Consider the following 19674-nt stretch of genomic DNA (forward strand, 5'->3'; position numbering starts at 1 on the left):
ACCAGTCCTCACAACACTGCCGACCAGTCCTCCCCACCCTGCCGACCCAGACGACCAGTCCTCCCCCACCCTGCCGACCCAGACGACCAGTCCTCCCCCACCCTGCCGACCCAGACGACCAGTCCTCCCCCACCCTGCCGACCCAGACGACCAGTCCTCCCCCACCCTGCCGACCCAGACGACCAGTCCTCCCCCACCCTGCCGACCCAGACGACCAGTCCTCCCCCACCCTGCCGACCCAGACGACCAGTCCTCCCCTAGCCTACCGACCCAGACGACCAGTCCTCCCCCACCCTGCCGACCCAGACGACCAGTCCTCCCCCACCCTGCCGACCCAGACGACCAGTCCCCCCACTCTGCCGACCCGTCCTCCCCACCCTGCCGACCCAGACGACCAGTCCTCCCCCCCCTGCCGACCAGTCCTCCCCACCCTGTCGACCCAGACGACCAGTAGTCCCCCACCCTGCCGACCGGTCCTCCCCCACCCTGCCGACCCAGACGACCGGTCCTCCCCACCCTGCCGACCCAGACGACCAGTCCTCCCCACCCTGCCGACCCAGACGACCAGTCCTCCCCACCCTGCCGACCCAGACGACCAGTCCTCCCCACCCTGCCGACCCAGACGACCAGTCCTCCCCACCCTGCCGACCCAGACGACCAGTCCTCCCCACCCTGCCGACCCAGACGACCAGTCCTCCCCACCCTGCCGACCCAGACGACCAGTCCTCCCCCCCCTGCCGACCAGTCCTCCCCACCCTGTCGACCCAGACGACCAGTAGTCCCCCACCCTGCCGACCCAGACAACCAGTAGTCCCCCACCCTGCCGACCCAGACGACCGGTCCTCCCCACCCTGCCGACCCCGACGACCAGTCCTCCCCCCCTGCCGACCAGTCCTCCCCACCCTGTCGACCCAGACGACCAGTCCTCCCCCCCCTGTCGACCCAGACGACCAGTCCTCCCCCACTCTGCCGACCCAGACGACCAGTCCTCCCCCACCCTGCCGACCCAGACGACCAGTCCTCCCCCACCCTGCCGACCCAGACGACCAGTCCTCCCCACCCTGCCGACCCAGTTGATCAGTCCAATTCCTGTCTGATAGCCTAGTTGTATACACTAACAACTAGTCTTATGAAGGTTGCCGGGCAGATCATCCCTAGCAACAAGTGTCTCACATTACACAGTCCATTAGCTCTGGGCTGATGCAGATTAATGTATCTCAGGCTACATTTAGTGGCTTTCCAGATTCTCTGATAATGTGATATGTAACTGATAAAACACAAAATACACATTTTACTATGACTGTAAAAGCAGAAAATGCAACATGAATATTCATGAAACCACAAATAGGAAGCCGGCGGCAAATGAGAACATGATTTTAGTCAGTACCTTAAAGAACCCCGCCTCGGGCCCACACCTGTCATACACATTCCTGGATTTACCTATGGCCATGATAATGCCTTGCATGTTTGGGGTCATCATGACCTGCCACAGAGGATTCAAGTTTTATTCATCATATATTAGTGAAATAGATAATAAAGCATGCAGAAATAAAACACGGAGAAGCGGGCGGTCGCATGCATCTATGGGTGATGGATTGCTTGCAGTACACCAGACTATGTTAATGGAGGAGATGAATGAGTGGGGGGAAACATCGCCGGCAGCCGCAGCAGCAGACACATGCACCACAAGATCCTCAGAGCATTAACCAGAGAAACGGAGGACATGACCATCCAGGAAGGCGAGGCCTAGGCACCCCTCTCATACAGCACTGTGACAATATCTAGTGTGGATGGGGCAGATTTATGAAAAAAGGCAAAAAAAAAAAAAGTCTGTTGCCCATAGCAACTAAAGCACAGCTCTAGTTTTTCAGTAGAGTAGGAAATTAAAGCTGCGCTATGATTGGTTGCTGTAGACCACAAATAAAGTTTCATAAATCTACAGTAATTTTTTTCCCCAAAAAAATTTACCACAGCAAAAACACTACAAGCACCAAATTAGGGCACAGACCCCGCTAGACAATGCTAGAATACGGAGATGTGAGGATTAAAGGGGTTGTCCACTACTTTTACATTGATGGCCTATCCTTAGGATAGGTCATCAATGTGTGATCGGCCATGTTCTGATACCCCGCTGATCAGCTGTGCTCTGTGGCGGCAGTGGCAGCAAGAAGCGCACAGCTCTAGCAGCTCAGTCTTCTCATAGTGGCCAGGGCCGGGTACTGCACATCCACCTCTTATTGATCTGAATGGGCGGCGGCTGTGCAGTACCTGGCCGCCACCAAGCCGGGGTTGCAGGTGTCTGACCCCGGCTGAGCAGACATTGATGACCTATCCTAAAGATAGGCCATCAATATAAAAGTAGTAGACAACCTCTTTAAATAGAGGCCTATACTTTTATGCTAACTTATAGGAGCTCCATTCAGCCGTAAAACTGGTAATATACTAATGTTAACTCATCACCGAGTGTTTCCATGTTTCCAAAAAGACATGGTATTTAGCTGACAAAGTCAGCCAAAAAGGGCGGTGAGGGCCCCTAGAAAAATCTGACAGCTTAGTTTGGTATGTTGATAGTTGGATCGTTCATGAGAGCTGAAAGAAAATTGGTCAGTCACAATCAGGCCGATCATAGTCATGTCTACGACCTGAAAATCCTGGACCGCAAAACAGAGTATGTGACAAAAGATGTGCAAAAGGAGAGGTTCCTCAGATCGGTGCACACCTCGGAAATGGATAGAGGCCAACGGATGGTTTCAGATTAAATTTAATCTTTATTAAATTTTATTAAAGGGGTTCTCCAGGCATCACTTATCCTATGGGCTTTGGACCACTGGGACCCGCACGGATCGGCTCCACAGCTTCACTGATTCTCTATGAAGCAGAGCTCTGCACTTGGCTTTTACCAGCAGTCCCATGAATGGAGCGGTGGTCGGGTGCTTGACCTGTAGCTCCATTTTATAATGGGGATAAGAGTTCCCCCATCAGGAATCAAAGCTCCCCATTGTGCCAATCTGTTCGAGCCCCTTTTATATGCTTCTAATGACAAAGCATTTTAGAAGCCAACCATCTCAATAGTCAGGTAAAATACAGCACGATTTACCCAATGAAGGAGACTGACTCCAAAACGCTTTGTAATGTGAAGCCCTTATTAAAGAGAACCTGTCACCAGGTTTTCCCCTTATGAGCTGCAGTCACCACCCGTGAGCCCTTATATACAGCATTCCAGAATACTATATATAAGAGCCAAGGCCGAGCTGTATATTGTAAAATACACCTTTATAATACTCACCAAGGGAGCGGTCAGGTCATGGGCGTCGCTGGTCTCTGTCTGGTGCTTCATCCATCTTGTTGGATCGCCGTCCTCTTGCCCCGCCCCATGTGCATGACGCGTCCGGTGTCATTCACAGACAGGTCTCCATTGCATTCCTGCGCAGGCGCACTTTGATCTACCAAATCAAAGTATTGTAACGTGAAGGCACGAGGAAAGGTCAAAGACCGCCCCTGTGCACTACAGTACTTTGATCTGCCCTCAGCCGGGCAGATCAAAGTGCGCCTGCGCAAGACTGCAATGGAGGCCTCTGTGTGAATGGGCAGGAGGACGGCGATCCCACAAGATGGAGGAGCCGGATCGAGAGCAGCGACACCTATCATCCCGGACTGCAATTTGAGTATTATGAAGGTGTTCTTTTACATTCTACAGAGAGGCCTGGGCTCTTATATACAGTATTCTGGAACAGTATATATAAGAGCTCACTGGTGGTGGCCGCAACTCATGAGGGAAAATCCTGGCGACAGATTCCCTTTAAGGCTATAAATCCTTCCCACAGCCACTATATCTAGGCATTTTTGGCGATTGCGCTGATAACAAGGAACCGATTCTTTTCCATATTTTGCGTCACAATTGAATCCCGATCCCTGGGAGTATTTGGAAGGAGGTGGTCTAACACTACACTTACTCATCTCAAGGCACCTTGGGTTGTATGGTCTCCAGCAGAACCCCAGTAGGGGAGCACCATTTTTTTTTTCCGCATAAACTACACTTCCATTCCAAACAAAGTTGTTCTATGGAATATTTATTTTTCTTTACATGTGCATTGAGAAATCGTTAAGACCGAACCTTCCATGTTTTATTTGCTGCTATATGCTATAAATTCGGTCTTTGCCATTTATGAATCTCTTGTTCACTGCAGAACCAATGGCTTCACCACGAGAGACTACTGCATAATCAGGACACGGTTCATCCCATCGCAATCACCAAGTGTTCTTGACAATAATAAGTTATTTGTTGGTATTTAATGGAGGAAGGCTATGTTCACATTTGCAATGAAGGGTCTTAAATTCAGAGCATTCAGCGCTATTCCTCCAATACTTAGAGAAAGGGACATGTCATCCACAAATGTGGCACCTACTGTATGACGGATTGGCAAAATTGTGGTTTAATGTAATAAACTGAGATCATAAAATAAAAAAAACACGCTGTGTGAACATGCCCTATAAGAGATGACTATCTATACCAGGCGATAACAGAAGCAAGCAGCCACAGCTATCACGAAAGGTGAAAAAAAACTTTACACAAAAACGTACAAATACTAATGTAAAATATAGGGCGAACCCGATTCTTAAATAAAACGTGGAATGACAGCACTATATTATTCAATCATGGGGTAATTATTAATTATTATAATTATTATTGTAATGGGGGGATTTATCAAGACTGATTTTTTTATACAGTATTTTTTGGCTATGTGCACCCGTTGAGTATTTGGTTGCGGAGCGTTCTGCACCATTTTTTGCATGCATTTTACTTTGCTTTAAAATGGTAAAAAAAAGCACACTGAAAGAATGGACATGATGCAGTTTATTTTCTGCACTATATTAGCAAGGAAAAAAAAAAACGTCAACATGTTCACTACACTTCAGGTTACTCATTGACTTTGCAGGCGTAAGGATTTGCTTGCAGTTTTGTGACAAATCTGCACAAAAAAAGTGATAAAAACGCACTGTGTGCACACAGCCTTAGACCAAGAGCCCACTGGAGGTAGATCCACCTAAATTTATTCAAAGGTTTTAATAAATGCGGTGCATCTATGGGCCGTCAGGGCACCAGAAATGGTTAACTAGGAAATCTATGATCCGGTATTGAGGAACATAGTAAATTTGTCTTCAGGAAATGTGCAAATACCAGCACAAAATCACTTTTTGCAACTGTGTGATGCCAGAAAACTGGAGTAGAGGGAATGATAAATTTCCCACATATTGTGCTACCAAGTCACCATCTACCGTATACCATTAATGCTCTAGTGGTTGATATGTAAGTTGTGTTAAAGAGGTTGTCCACTGCTTTTACATTAATTGGTCAACAATGTCAGATCAGCTGGGGTCTGACACTCCGCAGCCCCACCAATCTACTGATCTTGGTGCCGGCGGTGGCCAAAAATGCTCAGTTCCGGAGCTGCTCTGCCTTCTGATAGTGGCCGTAGCCGGGTACTGCACACTCGCCTCCTATTCAGATCTGATCTGACATCGATATCCTATCAATGTAAAAATAGTGGACAATCTATTTAATCCCCATTCAAGGGGACAGTGGGGAAGAGAAGCTTCGGACTTTGGGTTTTTAATCTCATCACTGACAATCAATGTCCACCCAAAAAACATCAACTAAACAGGTTGGTGCAGGATCCAAATAACCAATCTTGATGCCCGAAACAGGGTTTTCCAAACAGCGCTCTTCCATCCTTCACCCACCAAGTTTACCATAATACATGACAGCAATTACCTTTTTTTGGAGTTATCTATTCCCTCCCTCACACAGCAAACCCTTATATTAATAGATTTTCACGAGTTCTTGCCACCCAAATGCCCTGCTCATGTCTTTGAATATAGCAGAGTGGTCGCCCACGCTGAAGAATCACTTCACATACTTTATATCCTTTATATACAGACAAACCAAGAACAACCCTACATAAGTCAGACAAAACTTGTAGCCGTCCCTATTTTCTAGATGTCCAGGGCCTTTTCTTGAAATACCCAATGGTAATAACGACAGGACACTGGAGGATGTAGATATATAATGCTACGCATGCCTCTGAAGCCCTGCTTTTGTGGCAGATACCAAAGGTCTGGACCCCAAATAGCTATAGTCAATAATTATAAAGATGAAGACACAAACTGGTTATTGCACTGGTATTATCTTGTGTAAGGTGGTAACAATCAATGTTAATAATGACAGGACCCTAGAGAATGTACATATATAATGTTATACATCCTCTGAAGTCCTTTTGTGGCAGATACAAACGGTCTGGACCCCAAAAACGTAGAATGAAAGATTTATTACATGTTGAAGTCACAAACTGGTTATTGCACTGGTATTCTCTTGTGTAAAGTAGTAACAATAGCACCAAAAACTAATTATAAAGGAGAAAGTGTTAATAATCAGCCCCAAGCAGAACCCAGTGTCAGTTTTCGGCATGATGCATGCACACAGACTTATCCTTAGCACCCGTATGAGCAATGCCTGATGATTTGCAAACGCTGGTGCCATATTAGTTGAGATTTGGTTGGCATGCCACAGTGGAATAGTGAGTCAGGCAGCGAAACAAAAAAGCACCAGGGGGAGGGGAGAGATGGCACAAAGGGGCACCCAGCAGCCAAAATAATAATTAAAAAAAAAAAAAAATGGTACCTCATCGTCATAACCCCCCTCCTCTGACTCAATAACAAAAGTGCCTATGTGAGGGATCGCCACCTCCACAACTCGCTGGCTAGGAGCTGCTGAGACTGGGGTGTTATCAGGGGGCTGCAGAGAAAGAGATGACGGGAATACATAGTTAGCTACATTAGACACGTTAAGAGTAAACCCCTTCCCATTGTGCACAGATTGATACACATATATTGCCATTAAAATAGGTTGGAGATTTTTTTTTCCAGAAACAGTGCCACCTTTAACCACAGGCTGTGTCTGGTATTACAGCTCAGTAGCATTATTTCATTTAATTTAACTAATCTGTAATTCCAAACACAGCCCGGGGACAAGCCTCTGTTTCACTAATGTCAATTGCCAACTAAATTATTCCAAATAAGTTACTAAATCTGCAATCAGACAATTCTTTACATGAATATGGTCCAATATTATATTTCTCTCTGACCTTATTATTAAATCCCTTTCAGAAATAGATGCATATAATAATCGAGAAGTATCAGTCTACTGTTCTACAACTTAGACCCGTCCATAGATTGTGAAGGGACATTGCTTGGGCTGGTCAGGAGAAGCCGGCCCGTACTGGCAGCTCGTGAGCAGTGACGTCAGAGGATTACAAGGAAACACAGAAGTAAAAGAAAAACGATGAATGCTCCTCTAACCATTTGCAGGACGGCCTCCGGACCTTTGTCTTCAGACTCAGTGACGGCCTGGGTGATTGCACTAGTGGTTTCTTCTTTTATCTCCGTGGTCTGCTCGGCTCTCGTGGGTTGCTCCATGTACTCCGGATCTTTCACTGGGGCTGGGTAGAGGTACAAATATAACATGAATGGTACGTGGCTAAAACAATGTTGTCCTGGTGACAACTGAGACCTCCATCAACTAGTCTGAACAGCCCAGTACATTTTGCATTTTAGGGATGATCTGTGGATTTTAATGGGCCCCAAGTAATGCTTCATTTTCCCAGTGGAGGCAGTGCAAGGAAATTGATCACTTGTTTGCGGGTTCCCCGAATGATGGCAAGGTGCCCCCCCCCCCTCTGTGACATGCTTATTGCCAGGAAATCTCTTACAGTGGATTGGTCACAATACAAACTGTATACATTACTAAATAAATTACTTAGTCTTGATTAGACTGGTGTACTTACTATGAAAAAACACATCAGAATCGGTGCATAATCCTAATATTAAGATGACAATTGAGAGCTCATGAGCTGCTGGCTCAGTCTGACCCGGGCGGCGCGCTGCAGAGGACAGGCTAACCTTTTCCATTTTAGCACATGACTATCTTGAACACAGCCAACGGGAAAATGTACCTGCAGATATATCCGCAGGTTTCCCGCAGCAGCTCCCCGGAATACGCAGCTATACATAGCTGCGGGATTCCAGCGAAATATCTGCGGAAAACCTTCAGAGATTTATGCGACTTAGGCCGATTTCACACATCCATCTTTTCGCCGGTTTTCTGGATTCGGCGCATGCCAGTACAGTGTATACAGTACAATGGCAGCGCGGCAAGCGCCGGTCACATGCTGTCATGTGACTGGAGCATGTGACCCGGAAGTTGCAGTGCTGCCACTGCACTATATACACTGTACTGGCGTGCGCCAAATCCGGCAAACCGGCGAAAAGCCGGATGTGTGAAACCGGCCTTACCTGCAGAAGTCCCGGCCTCTATTTCCATAGTGTAGAGGCCGGAATTCCACAGGAATAATTGACATGCAGTTACGAGCGGCTGCGGGACATCCGCAGCATATTCCACAGCCGCACATTCTGCAGCATTGACACAGCACTACTCATGTCCCATAGGATAACATGGGGAGTGTCTGTACTTGCTAAAGCCTGCGGATTTATCTAGAAAATCCAGATAAATCTGCAGGTTTTCCGCGGCAAATTCCGCGGGTACATTGTCCCGTGAGCACATAGCCTTAGGATAAGTACTCTATACTTGGTTATTTATTTACGATCAGATCATAGGAATATTTTCCTTAGGCTACTTTCACACTTGCGTTCAGCGCAGTCCGTCACTATGGAGAATAGCGCAGTCCGTTAATGCACTGCGCTATTCTCCATAGACTTGTATGGATGACGCACTGTAACGCAAGTGTCAGCGTTGCATCCGCCGGACGACGCAGCGTCGTTATTTTGACGCTGCGTCGGGCGGAAGGAACGCAGCATGTAACGTTTTTTTGAGCAGCGGAATCCTTTGGATTTCACTGCGCATGCTCTCTCTGGCTCCCTCCACCCGTAACCAGGGTACACATCGGGTAACCAAGGAACCCTGGTTACGCGTGCCGGGAGCCCGACACTTCCCCGCTCGGATCCGCCCCCTCCCGCACTCCGTATGTATACACACACACACACACACACACTCACCTGTCCCCCAGTAATGCAGTCCCCGCGGCACTGACGTCCTCAGCCATGGCCCCGCTCGGCTCCACCCACTTCGCACTCCGCCCCCTGCTCCCGCCCCCTGCACACATTGCCGGCGACCGAACGATCAGCTGATCACCCGGCGGCCGGCTACTGTGAGTGATCGGCTGATCACCCGGCGGCCGGCTACTGTTAGCGATCAGCTGATCGTTCACAATAGTCTGCCGACGGTGAAACTGTGAAAAACACAAAACGGATTGCGTTGTTTTGCAGCATCCGTTGCATCCGTTGTGCCACTATTTGCAACACATCCGTTGCATCCGTCACACAACGCAATGCAATGGATACCGTTCAACGCAAGTGTGAAACTAGCCTTATGGATCATGCCTTATTAGCACAGCTTGTCCTCCTTCATGGCAAAACCAGCAGATGTTATAAAGGTTAGTATTTTTTGCCTCCTTTATCATTCTGCCAACGGTTATCCATATATTGTACATTCTTAGTGTTTGTGCTCTTGGATTATGTATGTACCTTATTATGTGCACATCCCAGGGTGCTTCTATTTTAATGAGTTTAAGAGTTTTTATTGTTGTTTGAGTTTAGATTGACACTTTAATAAAGTTATTTGTTGTGATCTTCTTTGTTGGCACAATCTTTTTTCTCTCTATTGCTAAATGCACATAATGCTATGTTCAAGCGCAGCTATTTTCCTGCCGCTTGTCTCTTTGGCCCTTTCGTTGCATGATTTTGCAGCCTTTTGTGGGTGCAGACTACACGTGAATGTAGTGCTTGCACATGTTTAATAAAAATAGATTTACCAAAAATGCCACAAACACGTGTGCAACATTTTATCACTTTCTCATTGCTTTTTATGGGTGAAAAAGAGCTGCAAAAACACTGAAAGAATTGACATGGCGCAGATGTCAAAGATGCTGCAGTTTGCCAATTCAATCTAGTAAAGAAGAAAAAGCAAAAAAAATAAAAAAGCAAGTGCTTGGGATTTCTGAAATCTTTCAGCTTTTGCTGGTACTTTAAATAGCAAAGAAAAAAAATAACATGCTACAAAAATACTGCATGTGAACAAAGCCTAAGGGTAACGTCAGGCAAACGGCTTTCAGATTTGTGACGCGGTGGTGCTGCTTAGTCAGTGTCTGCTGCTGTGTGTATATTGTACAGGTTAGGCTCCGCTCACATCAGCGGTATTTTGCCGCAAAACTGGATCCGTCACAAACGCGTTTCAGTTCAATTCATTTCCTATGGAATCGCGGCAAGATGCAGTCACATGCGGTTGTGTATGATGCACACAACAGTGTGTCACCACATCTTGCCGTGATTCCATAGGACATTAATTGAACTGAAACGAGTTAGGCGACGGATCCAGTTTTGCGGCAAAATACCGCTGATGTGAGAGGAGCCTAACCTGTACAGTACACACACAGCAGCAGACACTGACTAAGCAGCGCCACCACGTCACAAATCTGAAAGGATTTGTGACACGGTGGGTGGAGTGAGGTGAGAGGAGTCTTATAGGAACGTTTGTAATTACAAAATAAAGTCACACCAACAAAAAAAAAAAGTTGCGACTAATATACCATGAACTGCGGACGGAGTCGGTTTCAGCGTTTTCTGCGTCAGCAGCATCTTCTCTTGCTCAGCTTTCCGGAGCTGCTCCTTGTCCCATTCTTCAAGTTCCTTTTCAAATCTCCTGTTGTCTTCCTTGACAAATTCCTTTAAATCGGGGGGTAAGGTGTCCATCCCAGCGAGGACCTGGCCCGTCTCCTTATCATACTCCTCTAGAATAACAAAAAGAAAAAGAATTCAAACCATGGAATTATATCTAGTGGCACATATTCAGGAAGATTTCACATGTAGTGAGGATATATTTGTATTCGTGAAGATAACAGGAATCATAAAGTAACCTAATGTAACTGGGCCAGGAGAGAGGAACCTCTTAAAAAAATAAATGGGTTTCATCGCCACTAAAACGAACAGTTCTGAAACTTCCTAATGCACTTTTTGATTGAAGTCTCCACCAATTTTACAATCCCTGCTGCAGTCAGTAAATGGAAACGATAAAATAAAAGGGAACCTGTCACCAGATTTGTCCCCTATACACAGCGGCCACCACCAGTGAGCTCTTATATATACAGTATTCTGGAATGCTGTATATAAGAGCCCAGGCCGCTCTGTGTAACGTAAAAAAAACACCTATTATACTCCCCTAGGGAGCGTTCCGGTGCGGTGCCTCCTCTCTGCGGAGATCTCAGTCCTCCTTTTTCTGAGACCCGTGTGCATGACGCGTCCTATGTCTTCCACACAAGGCCTCCATTGTGCTCTGCCTTCTGAGCAGGAGCACTTTGATCTGCATTGCCCAGGGCAGATCAAACTATTGTAGTGTCCATGCGCGGATGGTCTTTAATAGGGATGATCGAATACCTCAAATATTCGGCTTCGCGAATATTTGCCGAATAGGTTGCCGCTATTCGCGAATATTCGATGCGCAATGTAAGTCTTTGGGAAACCAGAGCAACAACTATTCGGAACTATTCGGGCTTCCCATACACTTACATTGCGCATCGAATATTCGTATAGCGGCAACCTATTAGTTGGATATTCGTGAAGCTGAATATTTGAGGTATTCGATCATCCCTAGGGTTTAACCTTTACTCGCACCTGTGCATCGCAGTACTCCGATCTGCCCCCAGCTGTGCAGGTCACAGTGCGCCTGCGCAGGAGTGCAATGCCGGCCTTGGCTAGGTAGAAGGACGATGGAGATTGCAGCAGAGAGGAGGCGCCGGACCGGAGAGCTGCGACACCCATCGGAGCGGACTGCCCCCTAGGTATTATAAAAGTGTTTACGCTATCCAGCGCGGCCTGGGCTCTTATATACAGGGTTCTGAAATGCTGTATATAAGAGCTCATTAGTGGTAGCCGCAGCTTATAGGGGCCAAATCTAGTGACAGGTTCCCTTTAAATGCATTTCCTGATTATTTCAAACAGCCAAAAGTCCGCGCTTAAAAGGGGGATTGTGGAGGTTATTCCCTATCCATAGAAAAGGGAATAACTTCCCCCATCACTCTGAGTCTGACCACTCGGATCCCCCTCGATGGAGCGATGTCAATCATGCGCACTGCTGCTCCATTTATTAGTTTGGGTGTAGCAAATAAAAGGAGTGGCATGGTCTACCATCGCTCCACTGATGGGGGCCAGTGATGTCAGGGAGGAGAAGGTTTCTGCATTCTTCTTGGCCATGATAAGCAGCTGACAGCGGAGTTTGGCAGTAACTTGCTCATCATTTAGACCCTTAATGCAGTTCTTGGAAGACTGGGATAAAAAATGGGTGGAATAATGGACATAGTATATTAAGAAGGGGTCAAATCATGTTGGAGCCTTTATACTGCTGGGAGCTAATCTGCTTCCAAAAGGCTCTATTATTGGGTGTAATCACAGGTTTCCTTTACTTTTCCGATGAACAGATGACCATGCAAGACAGCGAATCTATCCAGCAAAAAATGAATAAATATATCAATTGGTGATGAAGCCTTATAGACCTATTATAAAATGTCACTATCTGGAACCATTTGTGGAATTTTTGCTAAATGCTTGTAGCAAGAGTGCAATTTCCTTAACCCCTTCAGCCCCGGGGCACTTTCAGTTTTTGTTTTTTGCTCCCCTTCTTCCGAGAGCCGTAACTTTATTATTCCGTCAATCTTGCCATATGAGGGCCTGTTTTTTGCGGGACAAGTTGTACTTTTAAATGAAACCATAAGTTTTACCATATGGTGTACTGGAAAACAACAAAAAAATTCCAAATGCGGAAAAATTGCAAAAAAAGTGTGATGGCACAATAGTTTTTGGGATGTTTTATTCACAGTGTTCAGTATATGGTAAAACTGATGTATCTATGTGATGCCTCAGGTCAGTGCGAGTTTGTAGACACCAAACATGTATAGATTTACTTGTATCTAAGGGGTTAAAAAAATTCACAAGTTTGTCCAATAAAAGTGGCGCACGTTTTGCGCCATTTTCCGAAACACGTAGCGTTCTTATTTTTTGGGATCTATGGCTCAGTGACAGCTTATTTTTTTGCGTCTCGAGCTGTCGTTTCTAATGGTACCATTTTTGCGCAGATGCTACGTTTTGATCGCCTGTTATTGCATTTTGCGTAAAACTTGCGGCGACCAAAAAACGTAATTTTGGCGTTTGGAATTTTTTTGCCACTACGCCGTTTACCAATCAGATTAATTGATTTTATATTTTGATAGAATGGGCATTTCTGAACACGGCGATACCAAATATGTGTATATTTATTTATTTTTTAACCCTTTCATTTTCAATGGGGGGAAAGGGGGGTGATTTCAACTTTTAGGGTTAATTTTTTAAAACTTTTTTTTAACTTTTTTTTATTTTACTAGTCCCCCTAGGGGGCTATAGCGATCAGCAATCCGATCGCTCTTATCTATCTGCTGATCACAGCAATACAGCTGTAAACAGCAGATACAGTCACTTTGTTTCCCTCTGCTCCGTGTCGAGGGAAAACGAAAGTGAAACATCATAGCTGCAGGCGTCATCACATGACCCTGTGCTACAATGGCAACCACCAATAGTCACGTGATCATGCACGTGACTTCTGGTGGGGGCGGCAGTAAGTAAAAAATATGGCCGCGCGCATATAGATCTTGCTGCCAGACTTTGGCAGCAAGATTTAAGGGGTTAATGGCCGTGGGTGGAAGCGATTCCACCCACGGCTAGCAGGCACACATGTCAGCTGTTGAAAACAGCTGATATGTGTGCCGACCGCCGCCGCCTGCCCGCGGCAAGGGGCGGGGCTTAAAGGGACAGGCTCCATGACTGATATATCCGTAAATGGTCGTGAAGGGGTTAAACGGGGTTGTCCTACAAAGTACATTTTAATCAAAAGATCTTGGAATAATAGTAAGTTTCACAATTAGATGTGTTAAAGAAAGTAGGATTTTTGTGTACTCACCGTAAAATCTCTTTCTCTGAGTCTTCATTGGGGGACACAGGACCATGGGTTATGCTGCTGTCACTAGGAGGCTGACACTAAGTAAACATAAAAAAGTTAGCTCCTCCCTAGCAGCATACACCCCGAGCCGGAGGCGGGCTCAGATCAGTTGGTGCACAAGCAGTAGGAGGAGTACCAGAATCACCATACATAAACACAAGTTGTAACTAAAAATGCAGCCGTGCAAACAAGAGGTCTATGAACATAAGACCACTGAAAAAATAGCCGGCAAATGCAATTGAATCAACCAAAAAACCAAGCAGGGTGGGTGCTGTGTCCCCCAATGAAGACTCAGAGAAAGAGATTTTACGGTGAGTACACAAAAATCCTACTTTCTCTATCGTTTCATTGGGGGACACAGGACCATGGGACGTCCAAAAGCAGTCCCTGGGTGGGAATACCGAAAAACCCGCAGAGGAAGAAAAAACAACAACCTCCCTCAGCGGGCTTGCACTATAATTGAATGCTGCCACCCTATTACAGGTGTGCAACTGCTGCCTGCAAGACCTTTCTCCCAAAAATAGCATCTGCCGATGCTTGGGTGTGAACCTGGTAGAACCTAGTAAAGGTGTGCAGGCTAGACCAGGTGGCGGCCTTGCAGACCTGGTCGGCCGACGCCTGATGCCTAATCGCCCAAGAGGCTCCCACTGCGCGGGTAGAGTGCGCCTTCACCCCCCGCGGCGGAGACTTGTCCCGAATCCGATAAGCCTCTGATATGGCGGAACGGATCCATCTGGCAATTGTGGCCTTGGATGCCGATTCACCCTTCTTGGGACCAGAAGGGAGAACAAACAGACCATCTGACTTACGGAACGGCGCGGTTCTGGAGACATAAATTCTAAGTGCACGCACTAGGTCCAGGGTGTGCAAGGACCTCTCCAAGCTGTGAGAGGGGCCAGGACAGAAGGACGGAAGGACGATTTCCTCGTTAAGATGGAACGGGGAGACCACCTTTGGGAGAAAAGCGGGATCTGGCCGGAGAACCGCTTTGTCCTGGTGAAAAATCAAAAAGGGGGAACGACAAGAGAGCTGCCAGACGTCCTGCGAATAGAAGTGATGGCAACAAGAAACACCACCTTCCATGACAGGTGAGAAAGGGAAGATTCTCGCAAGGGCTCGAATGGGGAGCCCTGAAGTGACCCTAGGACTAGATTAAGGTCCCACGGTTCTAGAGGCCGCCGGTACGGCGGTGCCAGGTGGGCAACTCCCTGGATGAAGGTCTTAACCTGTGAACGAGCGGCCAGTGGCTTCTGAAACAGGATTGATAACGCCGATATCTGGCCCTTTAGTGTTGCGAGCGAGAGACCCGCATCTAGGCCTGACTGCAAGAATGCTAATAGGGAAGGAAGGGAGAAGGTGAGAGGAGAAGAAATATTCTGCTCTTCACACCACCTGAAGAAAACCTTCCACGTGCGGTGGTAAATCTTTGATGAAGATGGCTTCCTGGCCCTAATCATTGTCTGAATCACTCTTGAGGAAAAACCAGCCTTAGCTAGAACCCAGGATTCAATGGCCAGGCCGTCAAATTTAGGACCTGTGAGTTCTGATGGAAGAGAGGCCCCTGCTGCAGGAGATCTGGACGGTCTGGAAGGCGCCACGGAGCGTCTGCGAGGAGCTGAGTTAGTTCCGCGAACCATGCTCGCCTGGGCCAGTCCGGAGCCACTAGGATGACCGGTATCCCTTCCGCCTTGATCTTCTTGAGGACCCTCGGAATTAGAGGGAGCGGAGGGAAGATGTACGGGAGACTGAACTGGCTCCATGACAGGGTGAGGGCGTCGACTCCTAAAGCCAAGCGGTCGCGGCACCGTGCTACAAAGTGCGGAACCTGACGGTTGAACCGGGAGGCCATTAGGTCCACGTCCGGAACTCCCCATCTGTCGCAGATCTGGTTGAAGACTTCCCGGTTGAGGGACCATTCTCCGGAGGCGAGGCCTTCCCTGCTGAGGAAGTCCGCCGCCCAATTGTCCACGCCTGGGATGTGTACCGCTGAGATCAGGGAGTGATGACACTCGGCCCAGTGCAAGATCTTCTTGACTTCTCGCATCGCCCCGACACTTCTTGTGCCGCCTTGGTGGTTGATGTACGCCACCGCCGTCGCATTGTCCGACTGGATCCTGACCGGGCAACCCTGTACGAGGTGCCGAAACTGCTGCAAGGCTAGCCGGATGGCTCTTATCTCCAAAATGTTGATCTGGAGGCAACTCTCTCTCGGTGACCATCGGCCCTGCGCTGTGTGATGTCGAAACCCTGCTCCCCAGCCCTGGAGACTGGCGTCGGTGGTCACTATCTTCCAGTGGAGCGGGAGGAAAGACCTCCCTGATGCGAGGTTGCGCTGATTGAGCCACCAACGGAGGGAGTGGCGGGTCTCCGGCGAAAGATGAAACCTGCGGTCCAGAGAAAAGGGAGATCTGTCCCACTTCTTCAGCAAGGCCAGCTGGAGGGGTCGGAGATGGAACTGTGCAAAGGGTACCGCTTCCATCGCCGCCACCATACGACCGAGGACTCGCATGCCGAACCTGATGGACACTTGGCGCTGACGCCGGAGAGCGCGGAGTCCTCGTTGTAGGGAGGAGATCTTCTCCTGTGTGAGGAAAACTCGCCCTTGGATGGTATCGAATACCATGCCTAAAAAGGTGATCCGACGGGCCGGGATCAGAGAGGACTTCTTCCGATTTATCAGCCACCCTAACCGTGAAAGGGTGTCGATCGTGACCTGAACCCCAAGACGACAGTCCTCGAAGGAAGAGCCCTTTATCAACATATCGTCCAAGTACGGGATGACCATGACACCCCTGGCATGCAGGACGGACATGGCAGCAGCCATGATCTTCGTAAAGACCCTGGGTGCGGATGCGAGGCCGAAGGGAAGAGCCGTGAACTGGAAGTGATCTTCCGCTATCGCAAAGCGGAGGAACTGTTGGTGAGAGGTGGCTATCGGGACGTGAAGATAGGCGTCTTGAATATCCAGCGATGCCAGGAATTCGCCTACCTCCATGGACGCGATGACGGACCGGAGTGACTCCATTCGAAACGGCCGAGGTCTCACCGACCTGTTCAGAAGCTTTAGGTCGAGGACGGGACGGACAGAGCCGTCCTTTTTGGGGACCACGAAAAGGTTGGAATAGAACCCCTTGAAACGCTCTCCGGGAGGGACTGGTACCACGACTCCGGTTCGGAGGAGGGAGTCTATGGAGTGAAAGAACGCGCGAGCCCGCGCGGTAGACTCGGGAGGGCGAGATGGGAAAAAACATCTCGGTGGCTTTGCCTCGAATTCTATTTTGTAGCCTGATGTGATGATCTCTCTGACCCAGGCATCGGCGGTCAGGGGGATCCACACATGCTGAAAACGAGACAGACGCCCTCCCACAAGTCTGGCGCTGTTGCGCGCCGACCGCGAGTCACTTGGATGAACGACGGCGGTAACCGGAAGAGGATCTCGTGGACTGGCGGGGGCGTGAACGCCAGGCGGGATTGGTCTTGAATGACGGGGTCTTCCTGTCTCTCGGAGGAGAGCGGCTTTTCCGCGGCTGGGGATTGGAGCTGAAGCTGCGAAAGGGCCGGAAACGAGCGGTGGAGCGCCGATTCTGGAAGCGCTTGGGACGCAATTGGGGGAGAGATGTACTCTTTCCTCCCGTTGCATCGGAGATCAGCTGGTCCAGCCTATCTCCGAAGAGACGCTCCCCTAGGAAGGGCAGAGAAGTTAGTGACTTCTTAGAGGCCGCATCCGCGTTCCAGGACCGGAGCCAAAGGGCTTGACGGATGGCCACATTGTTGCTGGCGGCCTGGGTCGCGCAACTTGCAGACGCCAGGGCTGCATTGAGCAAGTACTCACCCGCGAGGGAAATCTGCGAGGCGATGGGAACCAGGTCCGGATTGGCAGGAATGGCGCGGAGACCGCAGCGTAGCGTGTCCGCCCAGGACATCAGGGCCTTCGCAACCCAAACCGAGGCGAAGGTCGGAGAGAGGGATGAGCCCGCTGCCTCGAAGGCGGAACGGGCCAACCTGTCAATAGTACGGTCCGTAGGGTCTTTGAGAGACGTACCGTTAGTGAGTGGAAGGACTGTGTGAGAAGACAGGCAGGAGATTGGGGGGGTCGACCACAGGGGAACCTGCCCAATCCTTTCTAAGACCCTCAGGAAAGGGATAATGCAAATCGATGGACTTACCGCTGGTAAATACCCTGTCCGGCTGTTGCCTGTGGCTGCGCAGTAACTCAGCGAATTCTGGATGTCCGCTGAATGTGTTCTGGGCCCGCTTCACCCGCTTAAAGGAGATCTGGGTGCTCTGGGAGGAGACTGGGTCCACCTGTACCTTCAAGGTCTGGTTTACGGCTTCTATCAGGCTATTTACCATGTGCCGGATATCGGCCGCCTGCTCTGAGTCCTGCAGGGGTACCGCATCGGAATCATCCTCGGAGCAGTCAGAAGCCTCCCTGGAGGACTGACGGTCTGGACCTGGGGATGAAGGTGAAACCTGGGAAGAGTCTGAGGACGAGACCTGGCGGGTCCGTTTCTGAGCAGCAGATGAGGACCCTGCAACGGGGCTCACCCTCTCCGGAGGCAATTGCGCCGAGTCTGCGGGAATCTGGGCGAGCGTCGGCAGCACGCGTAGAGCTTGCGCGATGGTCCGAGAAGCCTCAGAGAGGGAATCTACGGACTGGGACAGGGACGCTAGCCAGTCGGGGGGGGGCGGGACGCAGGGCCCTGCAGCATATGGCGCTGTGGCGTCTGCGGTATCAGAAACGTCGGCCGCGGAGTTCTGCGGAGGCTGCGCGTCTGTGGAACAGACGGAGCATAGTGGGGCGTCCTGACCCTGGGAAAATTTGGAGCTGCAGGAGGAGCATGCAAAAAATCGTGCAAAGGGGGCCTGCTTGGATTGGGTGGGCTTAGCCTTAGGCATGGTGCAAACAGGTACTCTCCCTGGTGGCTGCTAGGAAGGAGACAGGAGAGGGTTAACTCGTCCCTAAACTCAGAGAATGCTACCTAGTGAGGGCTACTCCTTAGGAGCAGAGCTTACCCAGGTCCTGCGTGCTGCCCACCAGTCCAGAAGTGGAGTCCAGGAATGAGCTGGCCAGAAAACTCAGAACGCCGGCGCGCTGCAGCCTCAGGGGACCAGAGGCAGGCTAAAATGGAGAGGGGACGCTGGAGGAGGCTGGGGGAGGAGCAGGATTCCGGCGCGAAAAAGCCAGGAGGATTTACAGCCCCCACCATCAGCCAGGAGGCAGAGCAGTGGGAGGTACAGAGGGAGACGACCGGCGGCCAATAGCGCTGCAGGGGGGCGTGGCTAGGACGCAGGAGCGACTAGGCCGAGACCGGGGACTAAATTTATGGAGAGGGCCGGGGGAAAGAGCAGGGAAGTCGGTCCTACCTGCAATCGGCTCAGCGATGGATGCGGTGCAGGCAGGGCTCCCTGCCCTGCCTGTGAACAGCGCTGCTCGTCCAGGAAGGCTCCGGGGGAGAGCGTGCTGAGGCAGGGTAGTGGACATCATGATGGGGGTAGACAGCCCCCTATCACACACGCTGCGGAGGATCCATCCCTGCTGTACTCCCCTGTACGCCCTTTGGGGTGATACCTCAGGGCGA

The 19674-nt window shown here is 49.5% G+C and overlaps 1 protein-coding gene across 2 annotated transcripts in view; it reads right to left on the bottom strand.

The window, feature by feature from the left end:
- The window catches only part of USP25 (ubiquitin specific peptidase 25), a 274636-nt gene that overhangs the window by 68751 nt on the left and 186211 nt on the right, over positions 1–19674 (bottom strand). The window contains exons 17-20 of one of the 2 annotated variants that reach the window (XM_075335071.1): positions 10659–10859; positions 7357–7496; positions 6680–6793; positions 1388–1483 (exon numbers count right to left, since the gene is read on the bottom strand). In XM_075335071.1, the coding sequence (XP_075191186.1) occupies positions 1388–1483; positions 6680–6793; positions 7357–7496; positions 10659–10859 (551 nt within the window). The remainder of the gene's footprint in view (positions 1–1387; positions 1484–6679; positions 6794–7356; positions 7497–10658; positions 10860–19674) is intronic. The other variant, XM_075335070.1, reaches the window with a different exon arrangement.

Source organism: Anomaloglossus baeobatrachus, chromosome 2 (genome assembly GCF_048569485.1).
Source record: "Anomaloglossus baeobatrachus isolate aAnoBae1 chromosome 2, aAnoBae1.hap1, whole genome shotgun sequence".
NCBI lineage: Eukaryota > Metazoa > Chordata > Amphibia > Anura > Aromobatidae > Anomaloglossus > Anomaloglossus baeobatrachus.